The sequence below is a fragment of the Barbus barbus genome, assembly GCF_936440315.1.
Source record: "Barbus barbus genome assembly, chromosome: 24".
Lineage (NCBI taxonomy): Eukaryota > Metazoa > Chordata > Actinopteri > Cypriniformes > Cyprinidae > Barbus > Barbus barbus.
This window is the reverse complement of record NC_136752.1, coordinates 10,395,029-10,422,648: the sequence shown is the minus strand read 5'-3', so window position 1 is coordinate 10,422,648 and position 27,620 is coordinate 10,395,029. Positions and strand designations below refer to the sequence as shown.

Sequence of the window (27,620 nt, the reverse complement as noted above, 5' to 3'; positions counted from 1 at the left end):
ACATAACACGTTGGGTGTATCATCTCATATCAATTCACACATTAACTTGTAGTTGCAATGATTTCAACTTTGACGTTACAAAACCAAACCAATCCATTTCAAATACTGTTTGGTCATCGCTAGTGCATGTAACGTTATGTCTGTATTTGTGAAATCGACTTGCTAAAGCACCGACGAGAACATACGGAAATATAAAGCATCAGATTTCAGTCCGATTTGGACATTCAAGCAGCTCTGCCGTCTTTAAATAAATTACAGTTATGCAAACACGTACGCCTGTATCAATCAACAATGGAGTTATGTTAAATGTTAATAAAGATTTGCGGCGTGCCTTCTTACCGAATGTAGTTGTGATCGCAAAGTTCAGCTGTTGGTCACTACACCCCTGTGTAGATGTAAAAGGGGCGAAGATCATGGTCGTCACTTGCTTTGCTCACTCAGTAACGTTGAATTAGTTAAAAAATGATGACAAATGACAGCAAAGTACCAAGGCTTGATTTTTATTAAAGCTTTTTCCTTTTTGTTATATGAAGGTCAAGGTCACATTAAAACTATCTTGGAAAAGTGTTTACCATGCTTTCATCATTTTTAAAAATGTACTCCTGTCCCAGACTTTTAAGCTTAACCTACGAAAATCTATTATAATAGTATATTTTACATTTATCGTGTGGAAACCTTGAACAATATTTACTGTTTTCTCAATTTTTCCACTATGATTATTTAGTTTTTGTCATATTTAAGTGTGTGAGAGAAACTAAATGATATGTAGGCATGATAATAATCATCTCACAATCACAAAAAAACAGCCCTGACAGACTCAGGCTTCTCCAACCACTTTTTTATTTAAACGCATATTAGAGTAATGAAAATGCAGACACTTTACTTCTGTGATGATTGTCAAAAGACATATTACTACATTACCTGGTTTAAAAACAGAACAAAACACAAAAAAAGATCATTATGTTTGGATATATGGCAGAGCATTTGTTTTGAGACAAAACTAAGAACAAAAAATACACTTGTTTAAGACAAGAATTAAAAATATAACTTTTTACATGGATTTCACAAGATAATGAACTCCAAGAATTAGATTAAGAAACAATTAGGTTAAAGTGTAAACACAAAACAGAGCTACCCAAAAACTCAGTGTGGGATATCTATGGGATCTAATTCATATTCAGAAAGAGTGGGATCTTCTTTTGCATTGCCATTAAAGCAAAAATCACTGCAGCCCCTCCTGACAGGCCCAGCCAAAAAAATACACTGAAGGATGAAGGTTCTGGAATGGGCCGTGTCTTCATGGGTTTGGCCACACGATCCCATTGGGTAAGGATGGCCTGACGGGCACCTTTCCAGTGCCCCGGTCCACTCAGTCGAAACTGGTAGGGAGTACAGGGCCCGAAGAAAACCCTCAAACCAACAGCAGGGTCCCTCAGGAGCAGCCAAGCAACGTTGGGACGGACACCCACTTCCTTTGCTATTGCGTCTAGGTAAGGGATGTAGTCCACTTGAAGGGCAGCCAGCTTGGGACAGGGGTAACTGTGGAGAGATAGCAGATTGTCAAAATAAAACCTAAATTATCATCCAGGTGAATAAATCATTACCTCTTTATATTTGCTTGTACGTCTTCCTCAATTATTTTATCCATTTTCTCAGCTGGAGGAAGATGGTTTAGTCCTTGAAGAACAGGCAAATTAATATATATATATATATATATATATATTTAACCCATAATCACATAAAAATATGTTTCATATGATTCTATATATTTACTTCACCTACAAAATGATTTTTTTATTTTGGTTGCTCATTACCTGCAATGACCCTGGTGGCCCAGCGTGCCTGTAGCTCTACAGCTGGCATGATTGACCCTTTGGTCTGCAGCAGGCCCATGATGGCCAGTGTTGGACGCTCAAGAGATGGAGGGAAGACTCTTCTGTAGAGTTTCACATCTCCATCAGAACCAGAGTTTAAGGAGGCAGGGAGGAAGGGGAATTTATAATCATATCCTGTGCATAAGATCACTGCATCAATCTTCTCTTCTACAGTCCCATCATCAAAGACCACAGTCGAGCCTTGAAACTTCTGCACATTTGGTTTCATCACCAGTTCTCCAACCAGAATACGACCTGGGAGGTTATCGTTTATAATGACACGATGGTCGAGCACCCTGGAATCACAAAACATGGGTAAAGGTCACTGTGAATCATGAGGTAATTTTTAAACGGTCAGGGCTTTAATTTAATCATCAACGATGAAAAGAGTTTGGTAAGAATCTTTGAGGATCACGTTTTGGCCCTTCACCTGTGAGCAGGCTGTAGTCCATACAGCTTGTGGTCGTGTCTCTGATTGAGGCTTCTCTCCCAAATCCAGTTGAGCAGAGCTCGAGGCAGGAGGCCGTAAATCAGATCTCGAGCTCGTGTCATCATTGTCATATCTAGAGGAAGCCCTTGATCGACCACACGACCTATGACCCAAGCACCTTTCCGGGTACTCAGGAAGGTCTAAAAGAGTGAAAAACAGGAACAGCAAAACAAACTTATTTAAGTGGATAGGCAAGATTGAATTTAAGCTTGTCAAAATAGGATAATACTAATGAGAACCAAGAGAGTAAACACATATTCAGAACTGAGGTGGTAAAATGGAGATACAAATCAGCCATATGGACATAGAGTTTGATAATATATGCATTGATTTAGAAGGGGTAGATGTAGAAACTTTAAAGTTGGCCTCGATCTATTTTCCCCTATTGTCAGGTATAAACCAGCTTCTCAAACAAACAAAAAACAAAACAAAACAAAAACAAAAAATAGTGTGGGACTTGATTTTGTCCATTTGGAATTGGTTTGGTAATTGCTACAATCTCATGTGAGTGACAGGTTGTTTAAGCAGAGGTTATTGAAGATGTTGTTGCGGGGGTATTTTGATTAAAGATTAGATATGAGTAGATAGAGTAGATATGAATAAAAAAAAAACCCAAAACAATGATCTGGACAGATAAATTATTTACAACAAACTGCAATATTGCATAAAAAATACTTAATGTACATTAATTAATAAAAAATAATACCTATCATTCAATTGCTAATCATATTTCCATATGGTTTTGACCCTTCCGAGAATATATATACAGTGCCCTCCAAAAGTATTGGAACAGTAAAGACAAAATTGCTCTGTTGGCTGTGGAGTCAAGGCATTTACAAATATGATTAAAAGATGAATATGAGACAAAACTACAGAATGTCACATTTTATTATTGGGTGCTTCAACACATAGATGATTTACCAGCTAAGAAGTTCAGCACTTTTAGAGTTTCATCCCTCTATCTGATGTGATCATAAGTATTGGATCAGTTGCCTCACAGGTCTTTCTAAGTGATCAGCTGTGTCCTGCTGCATTAATTCTTCAGATATTAAAAGCAGGGAATGTGTCGTATCAATCATATCCATTACTTTTGTATTCTGAATCCTGCAATCGACGATGATACACACAAACCAGGATGAAGATGAGGGAGCTGATTTTGAGAGAAAAGCAAGCAATTTGGATGCTAAACGAAAAGAGGAAGTCAATTAGAGCTCTAGCAAAAACAAAGGGCATGGAGAAATCAAGAGTTTGGAAACCACCAGCGACACCAACAACGACCTGATCGGCTGAGAAAACAACAGTAGTTCATGACAGACAAATCATAAAAACTGAAAATGAACCCTATCATTCTGCCCTATCATATTCATCTTTTAATCATATTTGCAAATGTCTTGACTCCAGTCAACAGAGCAATTTTGTCTTTACTGTTCCGATACTTATGGAGGGGACTGTATCTACTTTCCTGTCAAGGAAAAATGCAAAAAAAAAAAAAAAGTTTCATGTTAGTGAGTTTGTCATTGTACTGTTTTGTTATTGTCCATTCAAGCAATTGATGCCAAATTGCCGCTAATTCGTGAAAGTGAAAGTAAAATGCGCACGGGCATTTATAAGCTATTTAAAAGTGAAGGAAAGCGCAAACAAACTCCAACATCACCCTCTCTGTAGGCAAAATATTTCCACATAACTGACAACGCGTTTCTTTTTGCAAACAAATCTTCGATACCACCGAGTATCGAAAAACGTCTTGTCGTTCGGTACCAAATTTCGATACCTAAGGGGTTAATCTCATCACCGTCAGTGAGCCAATAATCCTGCAGCACTAGGTGTGTTTGACTAGAAGTGACGCGGCGCTGATAGATCAGTGTTTTACATCCGCGAGAGCGTTTCGAAAGCGCACGGAGCAGTCTGCTCTCTATATCGCGCAGTTTGTTTACTACACACAGACTGAAGCTCGCGTGACGCTCGCGGTGATTTCAGCGTCTGCCGCCTAACTAAATGAGGACATAAACACATGAACAACAGCTCCAGACCTGCTCTGAAAGTCACTTCATGAGCATTTTACCGTTTGATTCGAGTAAAACTTGCGTCATATCATATACACACAGAACTGTAAAGGTATTCCCGGAAACCCGTCAAAATAAAAGTTCGGTTTAACTTGGAAGACACTGCGGCAGAAATATATTAATATTGTTCAGCGGACAGTACATACTGCTACAGTACATACTGCTACTATTAAAATTATTAAAACTTTTTTTTTTCTAGTAATGATCACACAACAGTTATTCAATTTTTTTATTTTAATAGTAAACCTTTGTTTGCCAAAATAAATAAACTTTGATTTTCAATAATTTAAAGAAATTAAATTAATGTTTTATGTCTTCATTTGAAAACCAGATACAAAACACAGAATTTCTGAGGAAAAATAAAACATTTCATTAGGCTATTTTAAGAATAAATTTAAATAAACTAAGTTGTTTTTATGCATTCAAATGATTAGACATACTACACCAGAATTTAATAACAATAAAACATGTGGTGAAAGAAAATAAAACACCCACTTATGAAAGTGGATGAAGATTTTAAATTTCTTGAAGTCTTTAACAACCTAGAAATGATGTTGTGTTTTAAAATGAACACGCACTAATGTAAACGTAGCCTAACAGATGTGTAAACTGAAAACAATTTGAACTTTATTAAAATTATTTATTTATTGTATTGGATATATTTTGTTCCTTTGTGCAGTGGCTCAGGAGATGAGGCTTTGAGTCTGTATAAATATCAACATTAAAAATAGTTTTTTGAGATAATGTAATCTTATTAAAACTGATTTCATAAAACTGGTATCGAAAAAAGTATCGTTCAGGAACCGGTATCGAACTCAAGGTATCGGTATCGAAAATTTTTGAACGATACCAGCCCTACATTTCGGTGCTTTCTACCGTTCCTTGCTTATTTCAGTAGCCCCTCACTGAAGAACAAAGATCCAGGGGACGGGGTTGGATCCACATCTAGGGGGTGGAAATTGGTAGGTTTATGGATCAGGGGGTGGAGACGGGTAGGTTTATGTATATGTAAGGTGGGAGGAGTAGGATCTAGATCCAACCACACCCCCTGGATCTTGTGTTCTGCAGTGAGGACCATCTCGCTTATTTCTCCATTCGCACGCAAAGGCCTCGATCACACCGAATGCTTTTTTTAGGTCTGAAAACGCGAGGAGCACTGCACTGCCTTTTTTTGGTGACTTTTAAAAAAAAGAGCAGTGTGCTGCGTTTGGCAACTGCCAAATCAGCTGATCTGTCAGTCAAACCAAAGGATTATAGCGCGAGCGCTCTAAAATCTTTGGTTTTTGCTGGTAAGTAAACTGTTGTATTAGCAGAAACCTTAAAAAATACAGCTCCGGGTAACCCGCGACAGACACCAAAAGTTTCTCCTCCATCATAGCACACCGTCCGGACTTTCTAAGCAACGGTAAACTTTTGTCACCACAACATAAGGCCCGCCTCTCCATTTATTCGATTGGACAATGGAAAAAAACGCAAATGACGTTGGGCTCTTTTCTGCTCAGAGTTGCTTTTTTTCAACTTCAGGCGCTCAGAGTGCTCCAGCAAAAACGCGAGGCGCAGCAGGTGGCTAAAATGCGAGGCGCATAAACAGTGTGCAGAACGCTCACTGCCAACCAAAAACAATTAAAAAAAAAAGGCACCTCTCACTGCAATGTGACTATTGAACATGCACACAACGCAATGTCGATGCTGAAATTATGTATCATGCAGCCCTAACATATGTATATATATATATATATATTTGACTTACATATTACATTAGATATTACACTATTAAATCTTGCTTGCCTTCTCACATGCTCTGCTGAGCTCCACTGCAATGTCTCCACCAGAATTCCCAATGCCAACGACAACAACTCTCTTCCCAAGGTAAGGATCAGGGTCCTTATATTCCCAACTATGAATTATTGTCCCTGGGAATGTGTCAATACCTACAGAACATAAAATTACAGTAAAAGTTATTTAATATACTGATGTTTCCATATACATATTAAATCCATTATACAGAGCCATGCAGGGAATTAGTCCTACACACAATGCTGAATGCTGTACAATCTGTGTATATGATGATAGAGTGCGGTAATATCAGGTGAGCACCTGGGAAGTCTGAGAGGGGTTTGATGGGTTGTGTGTAGTGTCCTGCACACACTAGCACACCGTCAAACACATGTGTCTCCTCTTGTCCATCTCTGTCCACGGTCACCACCTCCCACTGACCAGAGTCAGAGAAATCAGGCCTTTGTCTCACACTGCGAACTGTGGTCTGAAATACACCAAAACACACAGAGGCTGACTGCTACTTGTCATCTAAATAAAGAGACATTTATCATCAAACACTCAAAAAAAATATGATAGATCTTGAGAAAGCACACACAATTATGTGAGAATTAATTACTTTATATCAGGCAAATATAGAATCGTGTGAGTTTTTTGTCTTTTGAATAAAACACAAGAATATGTATATGATTTGCCCTGCATCGCACCTCCTGTGATGTGACTATTGAGCATGCGGACATCGCAATGTCAATGTTGAAATGATGCAGCCCTAACATACATTAGACTGACATATTACATTAGATATTACACTATTAAATCTTCCTTGCTTTCTCACATGCTCTGCTGAGCTCCTGGAACATCACTGTTGTCTAATAGTCCCAGCCTCTAACTGTAAAATCTGATTGGATGAAAGGTATATTTGCCAGGACCAATGAGGATGTAAATCCCAAAATATTTCCTACTATGTGAAATCTCAGCAGATGTGATGTCATGGTGTTTATTACCTGAAAGCGAATGTGTTTGAGCAGGCTGAAGTGCTCAGCATAGAGTTTGAAGTACTGCACAGTCACAGAGTTGTGCATGTAGTTGGGGTAATGATCCGGCACAGGGAAATCACTGTAGCACATCATCTCTTTAGGGGAGTTCACTATGACAGAACGATAAATGCTGCAACGGTCTGCCTCAGGTTTTTCCTGTGAATGAACAGGGGAACACAGTCAATGACTCTGAACGTAGTACGTACAATAGATTAGCTTTGTAACATAACAGCTTTGATAGTTTTGTTAAAAGGCGAAGTGTGTAATATTGTTTAATGTTAAAATACTTTCTCTTATCCCATCGTAATATGCAGATAATAAACGTCTTTCAAAAACATTATCTACCAAAACCTTTTGAATGTTATTGTATAAATTGTTAAGGTATGGGCTTTTGGCACTTGATCTTGTATTACTTAGATCATTGTTTCCCAACCACTGTGCCGTGACAGGTTGTCGGGTGTGCCGTGAAAAATTATCTAAAACGTCCTTGTCTCTATTATATTTTGTTATTACTTTAAATCAGTGCTATTGGTCATCGTTATGTCTGTTTGTGGGTTTTACAAATATTTAACCAATGAAAAACATTTAAAAGAGCTTGTGACTAAACCTCGTAACGCCATTGGATCCTCAAATTGTCAGTTGAAACCTCATAACTCCACCCCCGCCTCCATTCAGAATGAAGCGCAGCGATGCGCAATTTGAAGACAGACGTCCACGTCTTCACAATGCAAGGGTAAATAGAGAACTGATGTTTGAATAAGTACAGCGTTTCCTTTATTCAAGAAATGCTGTCTATTAGGCTAATGTTTTTTGTGTGTTTAAAGAGCAGAGTCTTAGCATTTGCTGTCTAGTTGTAGCCAATACACTTTTGTATGTTTTAAATATCCTGTGCATAGCGGTTTGTGAGATTTTGGCCAAATGTATTAAACAACAAGAGAAACTGAGTGCCTATGTAGCTACAATAAACTTTAAACCTGCAAACTGATGAAAACGTGACGCTATTTATTTACTGCCTCAGATGCGGCCATTCTAATGATGGACAAAACACAGATCTCCGTCATTCGGTCGTCAAAAACCTTGTTAACTCCATTTGAGTATGATTTTCAGAAATTAAGTGCAAGTGTATGATCATATATTAAGCCAAAATACCCACTTGAAAAAACAACAAAATACCCACTTGAAAAAACAACAACAAAAAAACAAACAAAAAAACTACTTTTCCCCTTTCTATTTTATTTTTTAAATATAATGCTTAGTGGTGTGCCGTGGGATTTTTTACATATCAAAACTGTGCCGCGGCAGAAAAAAGGTTGGGAAACACTGACTTAGATTACAGTGTGCTAAAAATCATTCTTGTCATTTATCATTGTATCAATCATTTTCCAATTCATTTTGGAATCATGGATGACACAGAAATGACACACTTCACCTTTATTGTTATGCTGTTAAAAAAATTTTTTTTCTTTTTTTAATTGAATTAATTTTAACCTTAAACTTCCAGAGTCCTCCAATATCATCACTGCTCTCAAAGCACACAGGCTCCAGCCCTTCATCCAAGCAGCATTTGATGGAGGTCAGTCCAGAGCTGCCTGCTCCAATCACAGCCACACGCTTAGCCATGCTGCAATTCTGCATATAGGAGACATGGAACGATCACTTGAAGAAAACAAATGGTGAAAATTCAGTTATTAAAACATACAATTTCACTAGTGTCTCCTGAGTTGTGCACTAGAGGGCTGCATTGGGATTGGGACCCGCCGGGTCCCGCGGGACCCAACGCAAATCTCGCGGGAGCGGGCGGTTTGAACTTTGCTGCGGGCGGGAATGGGCGGCTAAAAAAACACTGCGGGATCGGGAGGTAACCTAGCGACATGATGTCATTGTCAACAAAATCAAAGTACTTGAAGTCTAAAGAAACGCGCGGTAGCCTAAGCGTTTTAGATGTCCCCGATAGCCCAGGCTATATTCATCTTCCCTACCAGTGCGTCAGAATACATGCAGGTCAGGGAAAGGAACAAACATGAATCTCTTTAATAATAGCAATACAATACGGGTTTTTTTTTTCCTGCGGGATGGGAGAAGACACAAAATCAATGCATCTCTATTATCGTGCGGGAATAAATTCTCAGAGTTTTGCGGGTGCGGGCGGGAGTGGACATACATATTGCGGGAGCGGGCGGGAGTGTAACACACACGTTGCGGGAGCGGGCGGTAATGGTCAGAAATTCGGCGGGCGCGGGCGGGATGAAGAAAACAGTCCCGCGCAGGGCTCTATTGTGCACCTTTAATGAGGTATACCAGGAATCATTCCTAATGTTTGGCATGGATGTGCAGCATTTATAAAAAAAATACTGCTATGCAAGCAATCGAGTGTATCTGAAATCTCAAAGAAGAGGGTGGTCTCAGCTGCCACTAGTTTAAGGAGGATCAAATGGAATGAAAAATTAAGTGAAAAACAGTATAGGTTAAGTGTTAAAGTCAGGAATGTTCAGTCACTTATTATTATCACAGACATGCAAGTCTTTAACTTTGGGTGTTGTCATAATTCTTATAAAACCAAAGTTTTTCACAATAGTCTAAAACCTGTAGTTAATACATTTAAAAAATTACTTACAGAAATATACATCATAAGCTTGTTTTTGCTCACAAGCTGAATTTAAGTTGAAAAGCCCATGAAAAATAAGGTGAAAGAACTTTAGATAAATGTACCAGGGTTAACCCTTTACCCCAGAGTGATAGGCTTATGATTTAGGTAATATGACTGAAAAAAACATCAATGTGTAAGACTGAATATCTGTATGCCAAATGACAATTTTCTTTCTTTTTTTCTTAATTATTTTCAATCATGGAAAATGTTCAGTTAAAGGGGTGGTTGATTGCTTTTTTTCTAGGTTCGATTGTGTTTACGGGGTGCAGTCTAACATGTGTTAATGCTTCATTTAAAATTTTTTTTTTTTTTTCATATAATTTACCTTTATTCCACACCGCTCTGTCCCTTCTCCTATGAACACTCTGATGATTTCCTGGTTTTATGAAGCCCCTCTCTCAGAAATACGCGATGGGCTCAGATTGGCTAGCTGGCCCAGTGTGTTGTGATTTGCTAAATATTAGCCGAGCGACAGAAAGATAGAAATGGTGAATAAAAAACAATAGAGGAAAACGTCCGTGGAACAAAAGAAGGCTTAAGGCAATAAGGCAATAAGTAGGACCCGTGTAAATATCGGATAAGCTTTCCAGCACTGGAGAGAACTCAAGGAGCGGAAGGCCTGCGATCGGACCCCGAGGTTGCCTTGTTTCTTCTCGATAGGTTAGTAACACCGTGCCTACACCGGACGCCAGGGCTCTACACTTACATTTCTGTTTAGGAGTGCTTGTGCTCCTAATTTAAAAAATTTAGGAGCACCTCAAAAATTCTGATCAAAAATGAACCTTTCCATTGCGAGCTGATATTTGACTCCTTAAAGTGATTTAAAGGGAATTTTGTTTTTACCTTTGTAATGGCATTTTTCTAACTTTATTAAAAGTATGTCATCTTTTATGTCAAAATAAAAAATATATATATTAATACACTTTTTATCATTTTTATTAAAACAACAGAATAAAAACAAGTAGAATAAGGAGTAGAATAAGATACCGATGAAATGAAATAATAATAATAAATTTGTACTACAGAGGCATAGAAGAACACACAAGTGGCTTGTAGGTGTATTTTCAGATATTTAATGAGGCTCAGAGGTTGCATAAGTGCAATAAATTCATGTTGAGGTTAATGTTTTAAATACATAATTTTGAATATAGAAATATTAAATTATTTAAATAACAGAGAAGATACTTTAAAAATTAAACCAAAACTGCCAGTAAGTTCATTCAGGAATGAAGCACGTGACTGTCTTTATGAATGGGTCATTGAATCATTGACTCACTAGATTCGTTTAAAACGCAGTTCATATGCAGCGGCTTGGCTGGGACTGTTTGAAACTATTTTCGTTGATGAAATAGAGCAAAATAAGGCAATAGTGTTGTAGTCAGACAATATAAGTCACTTAATATTAACTTCTTGTTTAATTAACTGTTGTATTAAATTAACATCACATTTGTAAACTGCCTTAATAATCATTAAAGCTGTCACTCATCTTAGTTCATCGCGATCTCACAAAACTCCAATATAATCAACGAAGCTCCTTACACTGCACAATGAATCTCTTATTTACACTCCGTCTACACTTTTGTTTGTTATAATGAGAGAATATGTCTGTGATACATTACTCAACGCTGCAAAAACACATTAGAAACCTCAGCACTGAACACTCTCACGTGCTGTATGTTTAATTCATCCTCGAATATAAATGATAGTGGTAATTGACAGCATTAATTACAGTAGCTACAGAAGCTATACAATATATTTTCTGCCTTATTCTGTGATAAAAATGGTTGTATGATTGTACAATCATAATCATGAAATTGTCATTAGTAAAATATTTATCAAAACATTATAGAAGACAAATTTTTGGTTATTGTCCAGCAGTGTATTTTATTTCTTAGCCAAATAAAATTAAGAGATAATATATATTTTTTTTTTGTCAATTATACATATATAAATAAATATAATAATAATTATTATTACTACTACATTTGACATTTCTGTCCCCCTCACTTCTGAAATGATTGCTACTCCCCTGCCCTGTAACAACTGAATATAAAACTTTAGCTATATGCCGTGTTATCTTTATTTGGGCACCAAATATTTTGTGGCTCCACGGGTATTTTTTCGGTAGGAAAGGGGCCAAAATGGCTCTTTTGACGTTGAAGGTTTCAGACCCCTGCCCTAGCTACAGTTGAAGGAGAGCAAAACACATAAATCTGCCATCAATGGTCCCCGATAGTGTACTGCCAGCTGCCAGTGGCTAGTATAACGCGTTCACTCTTGCTGCAAGAAAATACATTATTATTATTATGAAGATTGAACCCCACTCCAATTCAATGCATATTGTACGCATTATTTATTTATTTTAGTTATAAAATCACTAGTAAATAAAACACTCCTTTGTATGGATATTTTTTAATATATATTTGAGTATCCACAGTCGCATCAGTAACGATATATTTCGATATATTTCAGTATCGATACACCCATCCCTAGTTAATCACCGTTCGTAAAGGTTTGTATGCTGTACAAACTGTATGTGCTATTGCCCTACACCTAAACTTAGCCCTCACAGGAGACTTTCTGCATTTTTACAATTTCAAAAAAACTTTGTTTAGTTTATTTTTAAACCCGTTTTACAAATGAGGACGTCCCCAAAGGGAGGTTTTTGGATATTTTGTCAGGTTTACCTCACTTTTGGGTACAAAAATATAGTTAAGTAGGTAACGTTACACACACACACACACACACAGAGCGAGAGATAACGTTAGCCTATTAGAGATAATGTTAGCACTCAGCAAGTTTTCAACGCCTTCTTACAGCACTATTTCATCTCTTTATCTGATCTGAAGCGCTAACGAGCCATAACTGACGAAAAAAATAAATAATAATTTTTACCCTTCCAGTCAAATACTGCACTGAAAACATCAACACTATTAAAACGATTAAAAAAAATCGTTTAATGCACTGCTAACTTAGCCGTACATTATCTCTTACATATATAATGAGCACAAAAACGTTCTTGTCAACCCTGCCCCGCGACTTTTATTAATAATACACGTTTATTAATACAATAGCTTCAAAACTGAATCGTTAACTGACAAAATCGCTGTTTTGAAGTAACTTAACTCGGCTCACAGCCTCATTATTACAATTACAGGTAATTCACACACACACAACTTCAATCTCTCTCAAAATAGCCATATTACTATCGTAAAACGGTTAACTAATATTAAATTTATATATAATATTATAAATATTTAATCTTACCTGTCTGTCTCTCAATGTTAACTGATGCTTGACGCTGGTGACGCTTTCGCGCTCTGACTGACTGTAAACCGCGCGGCGCTTACTTTGATTTGATTGGTCCTCTTTCACAAGACTATGATGACGAAGTTTTTTTATATTTGGATTTTTTTTTTTTTTAAATGTATGCACATTTATAACACTATACTTTGTATTATAAATCATTACGTCAAGTCATCATGTCATGTCAAACTCAAAAGGAAAATCTATTATTACTTTAGCATCAAATTACAAAATCAAATCGTCATTAAAATCAAATAAATTGCTACCGATTCGGCATATATATTACAGTTAGGCCTGTAATAGAGCAAATAAACATCTTGTTCATGTAGGCTACACATAGGCCTAATTTTATTATTTCTTGTCTCTTGCTAAATATAGGCTATATATAAAATCAAGAAAGGTGAAATGAAGAAATTGAAACATTAATATTAGTAGGCTATTGTAATTTTACAATTTAATAAAATTAGAATAAATATTGCAGTTACCATAGGATGATACTAGTAAAATTCTCAAATTTAATCAGCTAAGTAGCTGACGTAATAATAAAGTGCACACAAGCAGATGCACACAAACTAAAACCACTCAGGAATCATCAGAACAGGTGGAATTTAGCAGAAACCAATTTCCTCATAACGCTACGGCTGGGCCGATTCTAGACATTAGGAGGCCCTAGGCAAAATTCATGTTGGAGGCCCCACACCATATATAAAGAACTTGAAACAAATTATGGTTCCTAACCTTTTTATTTATACAGCATTTAATTTTAAATTTTGTACTTTTTTACTTACACAGTACAAACATTTGGAAACCTTACTTTTTAAGTGCTTTTGAAAGACTGCTCGTTTTCTTACTGGAAAATCCAGCTAGACCAGCTCAAGCTGTGTTTTGGAACATGGTAGCTGGTTAGACCACCCAAATCCATCTTATGCTAGTGAAAGCATTTTACAATGATAGATTCAATTTTTTTTCAGTAGCTAGTTATTGATGAATAATTAACAATTGTTTTTAAACAACATGCTTCCAGTTACATATCTACAGCTTGTTCTGATTTAAGAAAGGTGTTACGGGGCTGACGAGACGTGAGACGTGCGGATCCATGTGCAAAGCTTTATTAAGAAACATGGTCAGAAACAGGCAGGGTCAGACATCGGCAAACAGGTATGGCACGGGCAAGACAGAGCAATCCGTGGAGCAAGCGTGGGTCAACGATGAGCGAACAGTATCCAAAGGGGCAAGGCAGAGAGAGAATCCAGAGACGAGAGCAATAATCCAAACGGGGAGCGACCAGAGTCCAAACGGCAAGGCAAAGGGGTAAATCCAGGAAACAAAGGCAGGGTCAGACACGGCAAGATAAACAAGGCAAGACAAGACTAAGACTATGATAATGGCTCTGTAGAGTTGCTATCGCTATGCAAGTGATATACGCTAACAATACTCGGCCCTGAGCAAGAGCAAGTCCCAGGCTTATATGGTGTGTGGTGGTGATTGGAAAATGGTGATCAGGTGTGTGTGATGTGTGAATGGTGACAGCTGTGATCTGTGCAATGGATTGTGGGAAATGGAGTCCAATGTGCTGTGAGTGTAAAAGTCACTGTGGTGAACGGGTGACCTCTAGTGGTGGTTGACAGGGAGAGCATGGACCAGATTCGTGACATAGCCCCCCCCCCAAGGAGCGGCTTCCAGACGCTCTTATATAGTCCAGGAGGGCGGTGGAGCGGAGGCGGAACAGGGGGAGGGACGGAGGGCCAGGTCCATGAGGAAGTGGGAAGACCGGGGACTGAGGCAGAACCGGCAGAGCAGGACACCCAGGCGGAACCGGAGACCAGGACAGAGCAAGAGCCCACCAGGGCGGAGCAGACGGACCAGGAGCCCACCACGGCGGAGCAGACGACCACCAGACCCGAGCAGAAGACCCCCACGGCGGAGCAGACGACCACCAGACCCGAGCAGAAGACCACCATGGCGGGGCAGACGACCACCAGACCCGAGCTAGAGCCCACCAGGGCGGAGTAGACGGACCAGGAGCCCACCAGACCGGAGTAGAAGACCACCACGGCGGAGCAGACGACCACCAGACCCGAGCAGAAGACCACCATGGCGGGGCAGAGGACCACCAGACCTGAGCAGAAGACCCTCGCCAGGAAGCAGACTGGGCAGGAAACCATGGCAGAGTCTGAGATCTGGGGGAAACAGAGACAGACAACACAGAGAGAGCAGAGACAGACAATACAGGGAGAGCATTCATGATCTCAGGGGGCGTGGCAGGGCAGGACGAGGATTCATAGACTGCGTTTATAGCCGTGACAGGACAAGGCGTGAGCTCACAGACGGCATCTTTAGCCGTGACAGGACAGGGCGAGAGCTCACAGACGGCCTCTTTAGCCGTGACAGGACAGGGCGAGAGCTCACAGACGGCCTCTTTAGCCGTGACAGGACAGGGCGAGAGCTCACAGACGGCCTCTTTAGCCGTGACAGGACAGGGCGAGAGCTCACAGACGGCCTCTTTAGCCGTGACAGGACAGGGCATGAGGTCAGGAACGGCCTCCGTGGCCGTGACAGGGCAGACAGCGAGTTCAGGGACGGGTGCCACCACTTCGGGAGGTTCTGCAGCGGAAGCCGCCACCTCTGGAGGCACTGGAGCAGACTCGTGGACAGGAGAGGCCTCAGGAGCACAGTGTGCAGCCCACACACTCAAAATGGCAACCGCCATAACGGGAAGCACTGAGGTCAGGGGAACAGTCTCTGTAATAGCCAAGGTTGAGGCCCTGGGAATGCCAGCTACTCGCACCGACATCAGTGGTGGGTCCATCACACTGGATATCAGAACTCGAAGGACCGACCTTGAATCCTTGGGTGTGACAGACTCTGGCTGGAGCACTGTGACGTGGTGTGACTCTGGCTTGACAGCGACGACGTGAGCAGACTCTGGCTTGGCAGCGACGACGTGAGCAGACTCTGGCTTGGCAGCGACGACGTGAGCAGACTCTGGCTTGGCAGCGACGACGTGAGCAGACTCTGGCTTGGCAGCGACGACGTGAGCAGACTCTGGCTTGGCAGCGACGACGTGAGCAGACTCTGGCTTGGCAGCGACGACGTGAGCAGACTCTGGCTTGGCAGCGACGACGTGAGCAGACTCTGGCTTGGCAGCGACGACGTGAGCAGACTCTGGCTTGGCAGCGACGACGTGAGCAGACTCTGGCTTGGCAGCGACGACGTGAGCAGACTCTGGCTTGGCAGCGACGACGTGAGCAGACTCTGGCTTGGCAGCGGAGACGTGAAGGGGTGTTGTTGTTGCCGCCATTTTGTGAGTGAGTGCGGTGTTGCATTCCTCCGCAACACCCACAGTGAACGGAGAGCCCACACACAGCAAGGCATAGTCCATAAATTGACTGAGAGATGAACGGGGACCCTCGCGGATTAACTGAGTCTTGAGCGGCTGATTAATGCCCTCACAGAAAAAATCTATGAGTGCGTAGTCCGGCAGATCAGAAGAATAGGCAAGGTCTAAATACTCCTGAATATAATTCTCGAGCGGTCGCGAGCCCTGCTCGAGGGTTAATAACAGTCGTGCACAATCCATACCTGGCCAATGTCCTTTTGAAAAGCCGCTGGATCCTTGTGTGGCCGAGTATTCTGTTACGGGGCTGACGAGACGTGAGACGTGCGGATCCATGTGCAAAGCTTTATTAAGAAACATGGTCAGAAACAGGCAGGGTCAGACATCGGCAAACAGGTATGGCACGGGCAAGACAGAGCAATCCGTGGAGCAAGCGTGGGTCAACGATGAGCGAACAGTATCCAAAGGGGCAAGGCAGAGAGAGAATCCAGAGACGAGAGCAATAATCCAAACGGGGAGCGACCAGAGTCCAAACGGCAAGGCAAAGGGGTAAATCCAGGAAACAAAGGCAGGGTCAGACACGGCAAGATAAACAAGGCAAGACAAGACTAAGACTATGATAATGGCTCTGTAGAGTTGCTATCGCTATGCAAGTGATATACGCTAACAATACTCGGCCCTGAGCAAGAGCAAGTCCCAGGCTTATATGGTGTGTGGTGGTGATTGGAAAATGGTGATCAGGTGTGTGTGATGTGTGAATGGTGACAGCTGTGATCTGTGCAATGGATTGTGGGAAATGGAGTCCAATGTGCTGTGAGTGTAAAAGTCACTGTGGTGAACGGGTGACCTCTAGTGGTGGTTGACAGGGAGAGCATGGACCAGATTCGTGACAAAGGAGCACAAAAACAGACATTAAAGAGGAGAATTCAGTTTATTTATTCAACAGTCTTCATTCAAACACATTTTATTTTGCGAATTTATATGAGAAAAACTGAACTACGAACTACTAACTAACAGTTTTCAGCAGCTTATATGCTAATTCACTTATGTACCTTAAATTTTTTTATTTATATCTTGAATTGTTTCAGTTAAATAGCGACCAAGTTTTCCTGCTCTGGCCTTCAGCTCTGCTTCTTCCAAATGTTTGCCCTCCAGCCACTTTTGAAAGCAACCTAGGAAAAAAAAGATATACAGCTGATCAATCAATTGCACAGCAAATACAATCAACAGATTACATTATGGATAGAATAAAAGTTAGAAACATCTGGGATCAGTTATTTTGTTTGGTGTAGTACAGCATCTCATAAACCTCCATTTCCACTAATTGTTACTGTTTTTGTTCTATCATGATCCTATAATACCAGTCAATTTACAAGTTAGATCACTTCTTGAAATTGACAACTTTAGAGATTCACTAAACATTAGATTTTCAAGAGCAACATCAGAAAAAGTCCTTAGGGACATTTATGATGGTGATATGAACAAGGAGCTCTCACATCCTGGTGGAATTTTGCACAATAAGAAAAACCTTTCGTATGTGTTCAATTCAGATGGAAGTCCCTTATACAAAGCCTCCGGTATATCAGTCTGGCCAATACAGCTGGCTATAAATGAAATTCCACCAGAACGTAGAAAAAAAAAACATGATACTTGCTGGTCTGTGGCATGGGAAAGGGGAACCCCGAATGGATATTTTTATTCACAGATTTGTAGAGCAAGCTAAAAAACTGGTGACAGATGGGGTGACGTGGTGGAACAAGATCACAAATTTGAGGATAAAAACTGGCCTGTTGCTAGACCCCTGATGCAAAACATCACCCAGTTTAATGGCTACCATGGCTGTGGGTGTTGTTATCATCCAGGACAATATATCTGTGGAGCAATCAGATATCCTGTTAGTGAGGAGCAGCATGCCGACAGAAATGCATCAGAAATGATCCAATTGGGTAGTGAATTCTATGTTGGCTCCCTGGACAATCAACGTGTTGTAAATGCACGCTTGTCCAAAATAAAATCTTCTCAGTATAGGGATCTCAGTGAAAGAAAGTACTGGAAAGCTGCTGAGTGGAGATCTTGGCTCCTTTTTTATGCATTGCCTTGCCTCAAAGATATTCTCCCACCCATCAAAGTATCTTTGCCATTTTGCACTACTAGTGGAAGCTATACATATACCTGCTTCTGGGTGACAGCATTTCAAAAGATGATGTAAATGCTGCCGATCTATTACTCCTTTAGTTTGTGTTTTGTTTCCAGATGTTGTATGGAGAAACGTCCATGACATTTAATGTCCACTTGCTACATCATTTGATAGTGAGCATGAAAAACTGGGGACCTCTTTGGGCACATTCAGCCTTTAACTTTGAAAATGGAAATTTTCTTGTAAAACTTGTTAAAAATGCCAGGGGAGTGCCACTTCAAATTGTTAACAAGTTCATTATGAGTAAAACTCTTCCGATGTTAGCCTAGATCAGACACAATCAGTGAGAGCACACTAAAGTTTTGTAGTGATGAGGCTGAAACAGACAGACTTAAGCATTCTCATAGGTGATGTCTGTTTACTGGGCTCTGCTGTAGTTTTATCACTCAGTTTTGAGGAGGAAGTTGCTGTGAGGCAAATAAAAAAAAAGTTCTGTAAAAAGTTAGCTTACACATGTATCATTTTGTCACTCATGATAATTTTGTAGTATTTAACTCACATTTACTATTTACTCTGTACTTGCTCTGTATGTATTTATTTTTTATCCTACCAATGTACTTATAATCATTTTAAATATTTGTTTAATTATAATACTGTACATAGTGTGTATATGGCCTCCGTGGACCTCTGTCTTGTTTCATCTTAAATTATAGAATCTGAATAATTCTACTGAAGATCACTACATTACATTCTGTTACTTATTTCCCAGTTGTGTCTGTCTTTCTGTCTGTTTGTCTCATGTTACAGTTTTGTTCCCTTAAAGGAGATTTAAACTGCAGTTTTAGGTCATTCCTTGTATGTTAAAGGTGACAGTGGGGTATACAATATGTTTTGGGTGAGTTACTACTATTTTGCAGGCATGCAGTAGGGATGTGATGTCCCATAAAACAGTTATGACAATTATAACATTGGGGGGAATCAACTTACGGCATTCAGCACAAGGATGTCTTATGAAGCAACTAAACAAACATGCTATAAATCAGGTCATTCATTCAAAGCAAATCAGAAAAGGCTCTAACATGTCTCTTTGTATGACAGTCCCTGTTGAGCTCTGCAATGAGTTTGTGTGGAGCATATTTAATTAAATACATTATAAACTTATATAATAATTAAATGTTTTCAATTCAACATACAATGTTGTTACAGGGTCAATGTGTAGCAACTCAACCAGGAAGTTTTAGATCTTAATCATTTTCGTCTGATGAGACAGGTATTAAGTACAAGAAATATTAAATGCATGGATTAATGTACTTAATATATTTCAGCAAGCAAAACTGTATGCCAATGGTGACAGTTCCAAAATGTGAAAAAGCACCCCCCCCCCCCCCCCTCAAAAAAAGTTTTCATGCCTGTAACTCAAGAAGCATGAAACATAAAAAAAATTTAGACTGTGGTTCTTAAAAAAAAAAATCTTGTTTTCAACTATTAAAACAACTTCATGATTCATGACACCAGCTCAACCAAGCTGGTCCACCAGCTAAAACCAGGTCCCCAAGCCGGTCCACCAGCTTAGCCAGGTCCCCACCGCCTCAGCCAAGCTGGTCCACCAGCTACAACCAGCTTTGACCAGCTAATAACCAGCTACCATCTTAAACTGGTATTACCTGGATTTTCATAATATTGTCTTATTCAGAATAAGGTAAATAATTAGATTACTTATGTCCATGTAAACGTAGTCAGTGTCACATAATACTACATAAATCATTCTAATATGCTGATTTATTATCAATGTTAGAAACAGTGTTTATGTTATAATCTGTGATACTTTTTTCAGGATTTTATGATTATTAAAAATAAAAATATAAATCTTTTAAGATAGCCCGTCGGGCAGGGAGTACATTTTGGTAGTCGGGCTAGTGATTTTGCAAGCCCTGATTATCCATAACAACTATCTGGTCTAAGGATATCAGTGGTGACTTGCAAACTTTGTTTTCTGATCAAATTTGGGAGACAGTCGCATCATCCTCAAAGACCCCAGGTCATCGGATGATCCATTGGAGATTGCTACATGTCTGTCCCCTTTGAGGCGCTTCTGTATGCATGTGTCATCTTCCCCAAACTGCAGTTTGTGTCCGCAGGGGGCACTCGGTGCACGTTTTGATTTTTTTTGGGGGGGAGTGTTCTGCACTTTCTCTTTTCTGATCTCAGCTTGCTCGTGACATATCATTTCTATTGGAAAAGGATGTGGTTTTGACTCCGGATCTCTTCTTCTTGGACGGCTTTTCTGGATTGGCTCTGTCTCCGCAACAAAGGAACTTAATTTTAGCTGCTCTCACTGCTGCAGAGAGGATGTTGGTCAGTCACGGGGTTCCTCCACATTTGATGACCAGACGTGTATGGGCTTGTCTTTGCTCGGTATTGTTTCTGTGGAGCTATCTACGACTCGTATTAATGGAGCAAAGGCAGAGACTTTGAGGACCTGGAGTGCTGCTTTTGACATTGTTGAATCGTTTGTTTCTTCTTTTTGATGTATAATTTATTTTGTATTCATGTATATTTGTTATTTTTCTTGTGGTTGGGTTTGCCTATAAATAAAATAAAAATAATTGTTCACAAAAAAAAGTAAGAATGTGAACAAAACTTATGTAAAAACAATAACAACACATGTACAGCCACTGTCTCCAAAATTATTTAATTATGACAGACACAACATCCTGTTCTAGACCAGTGGTTTTCAAACCTGTCCCGCAAGCACCCCTGCCCTGCACATTTTGTATGTCTCCTTTGTCAGACACACCCAATTCAGGGCAGGGGTGCTTGCAGGACAGGTTTGAAGACCACTGTTCATCTAGATCATCATGTTTGTAGTGCAGTGGTTTTCAAACCTGTCCTGCAAGCACCCCTGCCCTGAACATTTTGTATGTCTCCGTTATCAGACACCTGTTTCAACTCATCAGCTCGTTAGTAGAGACTGCAAGACCTGAATTGGGTGTGTCTGACAAGGGAGACAAAATGTGCAGGGCAGGGGTGCTTGCGGGACAGGTTTGAAAACCACTGGTGTAGTGTGTTCCAGGGGATTAAAACGTACAGTATATATTTCAGATCTAGTGGAGCAATAGTAACTAATAATATAGTAATAGTAAATGTGTAAACTTGCATAAGCTCATTCTGACTTAGTGTCATATCCATATAAATCCTTATTATGGTTTCTATGGCTAGGACCAGCAGTTCCTAAAAGGAAAGTTTACTACTAGACTTAAAACAGTTAAAGTTAGCAAGGATAAGGATAAACATTAAGTTAAACATCTTCTACGGCCGCTTCGATTGCAACGGCGGCAGCGCGTCTCTGCCGTCCAACGCGCCAGGAAGCAGCAGGCAGAGCAGCGATGATCCTGTAATCACCGTGTCAGAGGATGAGGTTCGGAGGGCGCTAAAGAAAGTGAACGTCAGGAAAGCAGCCAGACCTGATGGGATAACCGTCCGTGTTCTGAGGTCCTGCGCCGATCAGCTCGCTGGTTTGTTCACGTCTATCTTTAATGAGTCCCTTGCTACCTCCGTGGTTCCCACCTCATTCAAAAAATCCGTCATAATCCCTGTGCCTAAGAACAATAAACCCTCTTGCCTGAATGACTATCGCCCTGTTGCCCTCACATCTATAGTCATGAAGGTTTTTGAGAGACTTGTAAAGAGCCACATTTGCTCCTCCATACCTGACACTTTGGACCCTCTTCAGTTTGCCTATCGCCCAAACAGATCTACGGACGATGCCATCTCTCACGTCCTCCACTCTTCCCTCACACACTTGGACAGCAACAATGGGAATTATGTAAGGCTGCTATTCATTGAATATAGCTCAGCTTTCAACACTATAGTCCCCATCAAGCTGGCCTCTAAACTCACAGACCTCGGCCTAAACTCCTCACTCTGTGACTGGATTCAAGACTTCCTCACCGGCAGACCTCAAGTGGTGAAAGTTGGCCAGTTCACCTCAAACTCCATCATCCTGAACGTAGGAGCCCCACAGGGCTGTGTCCTGAGTCCCCTGCTCTACTCTCTCTACACGCATGATTGCGTGTCCTCTCACAGCTCCACATCTATTATCAAATTCACTGATGATACTGTGGTTCTGGGCCTCATCTCCAACAACGATGAGACCGCATACTTGGATGAGGTAGAGAGACTCACATCATGGTGCCAGGACAACTGTCTCTCTCTGAATGTGAGCAAAACTAAAGAGCTGATCATGGACTTTAGGAAGAGACAGCAGCAGCCCTACACTCCTCTTATGATCAGTGGGACCCCTGTGGAGAGGGGGAGTAGCTTCAAGTACCTCGGTGTAAACATCTCCGAAAATCTGACTTGGACTACACACATCCAAACACAGGTTAAGAAAGCCAGGCAAAGACTGTGCCACCTGCGACAGCTGAGGAAATTCAGGGTCTCACCAGCAACCCTGAAAACTTTCTATTCAGGTACCATAGAAAGTGTATTGACTCAAAGTGCATCTCAGTGTGGTATGGAAACAGCTCCAATCAGGACTGCAAAGCTCTACAGAGAGTTGTGCGCTTAGCCGAGCGCATCTCAGGGTCTGCTCTCCCCTCTCTGCAGGACATCTACCTCAAACGCTGCAAAAATAGAGCTGTCAAAATCATCAAGGACTCTAATCACCCTGGTAACCGACTATTCACTTTGCTTCCATCTGGTAAACGCTTCCGTAGCCTGATGGCAAAAACTGAGAGACTTAGGAGGAGCTTCTTCCCCCAGGCCATCAGGCTCCTGAACTCTAACTCTGTGTCATAACATCACTTGACTCCATGTAAATATCAATATATCTATAAGCAGTGTTGTGCAAGTTACTGCCAATCTGTAATACATTACAGATTACTTGTTACTGTTATTTAAAAGTAATCCCTTACCTTACAATATTACTGTCTCAGAATTGTAATGCGTTACATGACTCCTGTATTACTTTTGAGTTACTTTCACCAAAATATCTACAGAAGTAGAACTTAACATTCTAAAATGACAAAATGTACTAGAGCCCTGCCCTAATGACAAAGTGTTTATATTTCGTTCCGGCTTTTTATTAAGTTCATTTAGAAAAAAACATTTGGAGCATTTTTTGTTCATCAAATAAGTTTTTTTCTTTCTTAAAGTAACGACCAAGTGGTCAGCAGCAGACCGGCAGGCTGATCATAGCTTATGTTTTATAAATTTAGCCTTCTCAAATCATCATGACTTGCCTAAAATAAAATCTATAGATATATTAAAACAGTTCAAGCATAAAACAATGTTTAAACCTTTAAACTAAATGTGCGCTGCATCCAGTAGTTTGTGCAGAGAGTGGAAGCTAAAGCGCAGGACATGAGGCACCAGCGCAATCAATTACAATTTTTTTTTCAATGGAAACAACTTGTGCCATAATTTTTGCTCATAAGAGTAATACATAATTTGTAACTGTAAAGGGTCTACTTTTATTTGTGTGCACTCACAATATTAAAAAAACGTTGTGCTTTTATCTTGAACAGGAGCGCTTCACAAAAATGAACCGAAAGACAGCGAATACATGCCTCACAGACATGATAAATATCTATATCGAAAGCTTTAAATTACTACTTAACGAAATAAATAAAAACAAAAACTATTTAATATAATCGTTATCCGTGAAGATGCACTTCTCTCTAAAGGCGCGTCTAACGAGGAGATGGCGAATCCTTACTATTTCCCCAGACACATTCATGGTAATTACTTTTGCTTTATTGTGTGTATTTGAAGGCATTTCTGTCTTCAGCTGTGCTGACGGCTCGCTGCGGGACACTAAACACTGCCAAGTCGGTCTTGACAGTCGCTGCAGCACGGACTCATGTTGCTTCCATGATGGATGTCTAAAATATAAAGAGAAGGAGAAGCCTAAAACAGCCGCGTCTGAACTATGACGTGAATATTGGCCCGAAGCCCGGCTCTATGGATATAAAAAAGTCAGAGCCTGACTTTAAATTAAATAAAATAAAATCGGGGGCTAAAAGTGTGTTGTAACGCAAGCGTTACTGAACATGTACCGAGTAAAATATTACTGAAAATTGATTAGTAATGCCTTACACTACTGCGTTACAGCAAAAAGTAATACGTTACTGTAAAGTCGTCGTCGTGACGTATTGTCAAGTATGGTGACCCATACTCGAAATTGGTGCTCTGCGTTTAACCCATCCAAGTGCACACACACAGCAGTGAGTAGTGAACAAATGCACACACACACCGTGAACACACACCCGGAGCAGTGGGCAGCCATGCTGCGGCGCCCGGGGAGCAGTTGGGGGTTCGGTGCCTTGCTCAAGGGCACCTCAGTCGTGGTATTGAGGGTGGAGAGAGCGCTGGACATTCCCTCCCCACCTACAATTCCTGCCGGCCGGGGGCTCGAACTCGCAACCTTTCGATTACGAGTCCGACTCTCTAACCATTAGGCCACGACTTACTAATTACTTTAATGCATTACTTTTGTAACTCGTTACTCCCAACACTGTCTATAAGCTATTCATAATTTTTTCTACCTCATATTGCTGCTATTTAAATACCCTGTACAACTTTTTTGCACATTCCTGTTATTACTATTTGTCAACAACATACTGACCTGCACATTTATATTTATATTTTTTTATCTTTTATTTTATTTTAAAACTTTTCTTTTTCTTAATATTTGTATTCTATACAATTGCACTGTCCTTGGAGCGGACCTGACCTACATTTCACTGCTGGTTATACTCTGTATAATTGTGTATGTGACGAATAAAAAATCTTGATCTTGATCTGGATCCACATCTAGGGGGTGGAGATGGGTGGGTTTAGGGATCAGGGGATGGAGATGGGTATGTTTAGGTATATATAAGGTGGGAGGAGTTGGATCTGGATGCAACCATGCCCCCTGGATCTTGTGTTCTGCAGCAAGATGCTCCTCTGTTAGTTAAGGTATTAAACAAGCTAAGCTTGATAACCTTATAATAACTCATAGAAAGTACATCGGGTATTATAATTTTTTTGTCATGACTAATTTATTAATGATCCAGTATCTTCTGTATTAAAGAGAAAGAATAATTTCACCCGATGTTTAAAGAGAATAAAATAGCCTTGACAGCCTAAGTTACTTAACTTACACATAACTACTGAAGAACTTTGTATCTCCCACCTGACTTATGTGTGTGTATCGGTAAAGGAGGAAATCAGGCAGTGGACCAAACCACTGTGAGGCAAGAACTTAAAACGTTTTTTTTTGCGTTTATTTTGTTTGACTACTTGCACGATTATTTTAAGTATATGTCTATTATATTATTTTCAATACACAGAGCCGCTTATGATATTTTTAGGGGGGACAACCCTCAGATAACCCTGTCCCCCTCGTTCCCCTGGGATTTATGCCTATGCCCGAGGCCCTAGGCAATCGCCTGCTCTACCTATAGCTAGCGCCGGCCAATGAAATTAAGTGAAGGTATGTTGTCACACACTGGACAGAATGTAATGCTTCCAAATTAAAGGGGTCATATAACACAATTTCACCTATTTAACTTTTGTTAGTGTGTAATGTAGCTGTGTGAGCATAAACAACATCTGCAAAGTTATGAAGCTCAAAGTTCAATGCAAAGGGAGAAATTGTCTTTTACAGAATTATCATAGCATCGCCTACAGCGAACGGCTGGTAAGGGACTACAACAAAATAGATAAACCCCGCCCCTGGGAACATGCAATGAAGGGGGCGTGGCCATGCTGCGCTGCTTTAGAGAAGAGGAAGAAAACTAGCGGTGCACGTAAAAATCTATTCATATACTGTATGAATCGTGATTCTGTCTTCTAACGATTCTAATGGATTCACAATCTTCAAAATCAATGTTCTAAAGCAGCTCTCAATCCTGTTCCTCGCGTCTCTCTCCCTCTCATTCAGATAAGCTCAGCTCAACAGTAACTAGTTATGATATAGCTAGGGACTACTTTCAGGCGCTGCGTAATATCACTGCGCCTGCTGCACCCATGGTATGGCAGCAAAGTTCCTTGATTATTACGCCAGAATGAGAATATAGTTCCTAGCCATATCGACCTAGAAAATCTTAACTTTTAATTTTCCGTCGGTCTTAGTACACGATGTAACTACAGAAGAGTCAAGCTTTAAATAAGAAAATTATCGAAACTCTTTGGTCATTTTTAAGTGAGATGCTAACGGTCTAATCCGATTCAATGATCTGTGCTAAGTTATGCTAAAAGTGCTATCGTCAGACCCGGAGATCGGCTGAATGGATTCAAAAATGGTAAAAATCTTAAACTGTTTAATTCTAGGGGAGTTGGAAAAAAAAGTGGAGTGTTCCTTTAATGTAAATAAACGTGCAAACAATATACTTGCTCTTGTGAATTTATTTTGATGATAAAATTTTATATTTACTTTTACTTACAAATTTACCATCATCATGTTGATATGCTATGTTACTATAAAACTCTTACGACAAACATGTCTTCTAATATCTTCAATTGTTGCATATACCGAGCTGCAGCAGACACACATTAAATGACTTCACTTGGACCCATTGTGCGAGCTGTCTCTTTAACACATGGTTTCTATACATGTTGCTGCTGATTGGGCTGACATTTTTGACACACCCACCAAACATGAGAAAATGTATCTCAAACCCTGCTGCACACTATTTCCAGGAAACATGTCGTTCAACCTGGAAACCGTAGCAAAACGTTGGGCACCGGTGTGAGCTTGAACATGCCCCTGATGTTGGTCACTACACCACACCCCTGTGTAGATGTAGATGTAAAAGGGGTGGAGATCATGGTCGTCACTTGGTTTGCTCACTCAGTAACGTTGAATTAGTTAAAAATTATGACAAATGACAGCAAAGTCCTGTTTTCTTTTGTCACTTACACGTCCCAAGGCTTGATTTTTATTAAAGCTTTTTCCTTTTTGTTA

General features: G+C 40.2%; 1 protein-coding gene across 4 annotated transcripts; it reads right to left on the bottom strand.

Annotated features, from left to right (window-relative positions):
- Nucleotides 1-485: 485 nt before the first annotated feature.
- Nucleotides 486-13,229, bottom strand: LOC306843708 (flavin-containing monooxygenase 5-like). 4 transcript variants are annotated; one of them, XM_079375339.1, is made up of 10 exons: nt 13,155-13,228; nt 10,213-10,340; nt 8,729-8,869; nt 7,208-7,396; nt 6,525-6,690; nt 6,216-6,358; nt 2,305-2,504; nt 1,815-2,170; nt 1,605-1,677; nt 487-1,539 (listed from the first exon to the last, which is right to left on the bottom strand). In XM_079375339.1, exons 3-10 carry the CDS (start codon nt 8,858-8,860, stop codon nt 1,167-1,169), a joined length of 1,632 nt encoding a protein of 543 aa, XP_079231465.1. In that variant the 5' UTR covers nt 8,861-8,869; nt 10,213-10,340; nt 13,155-13,228; the 3' UTR covers nt 487-1,166. The 4 variants fall into 4 exon arrangements, with proteins under 4 accessions (XP_079231464.1, XP_079231465.1, XP_079231466.1 ...); XM_079375338.1 differs by lacking the exon at nt 10,213-10,340 and having other exon boundaries at nt 486-1,539; nt 13,155-13,229; XM_079375340.1 differs by lacking the exon at nt 10,213-10,340 and having other exon boundaries at nt 8,729-8,896; nt 13,155-13,219.
- Between the last annotated feature and the right edge of the window lie 14,391 nt (nt 13,230-27,620).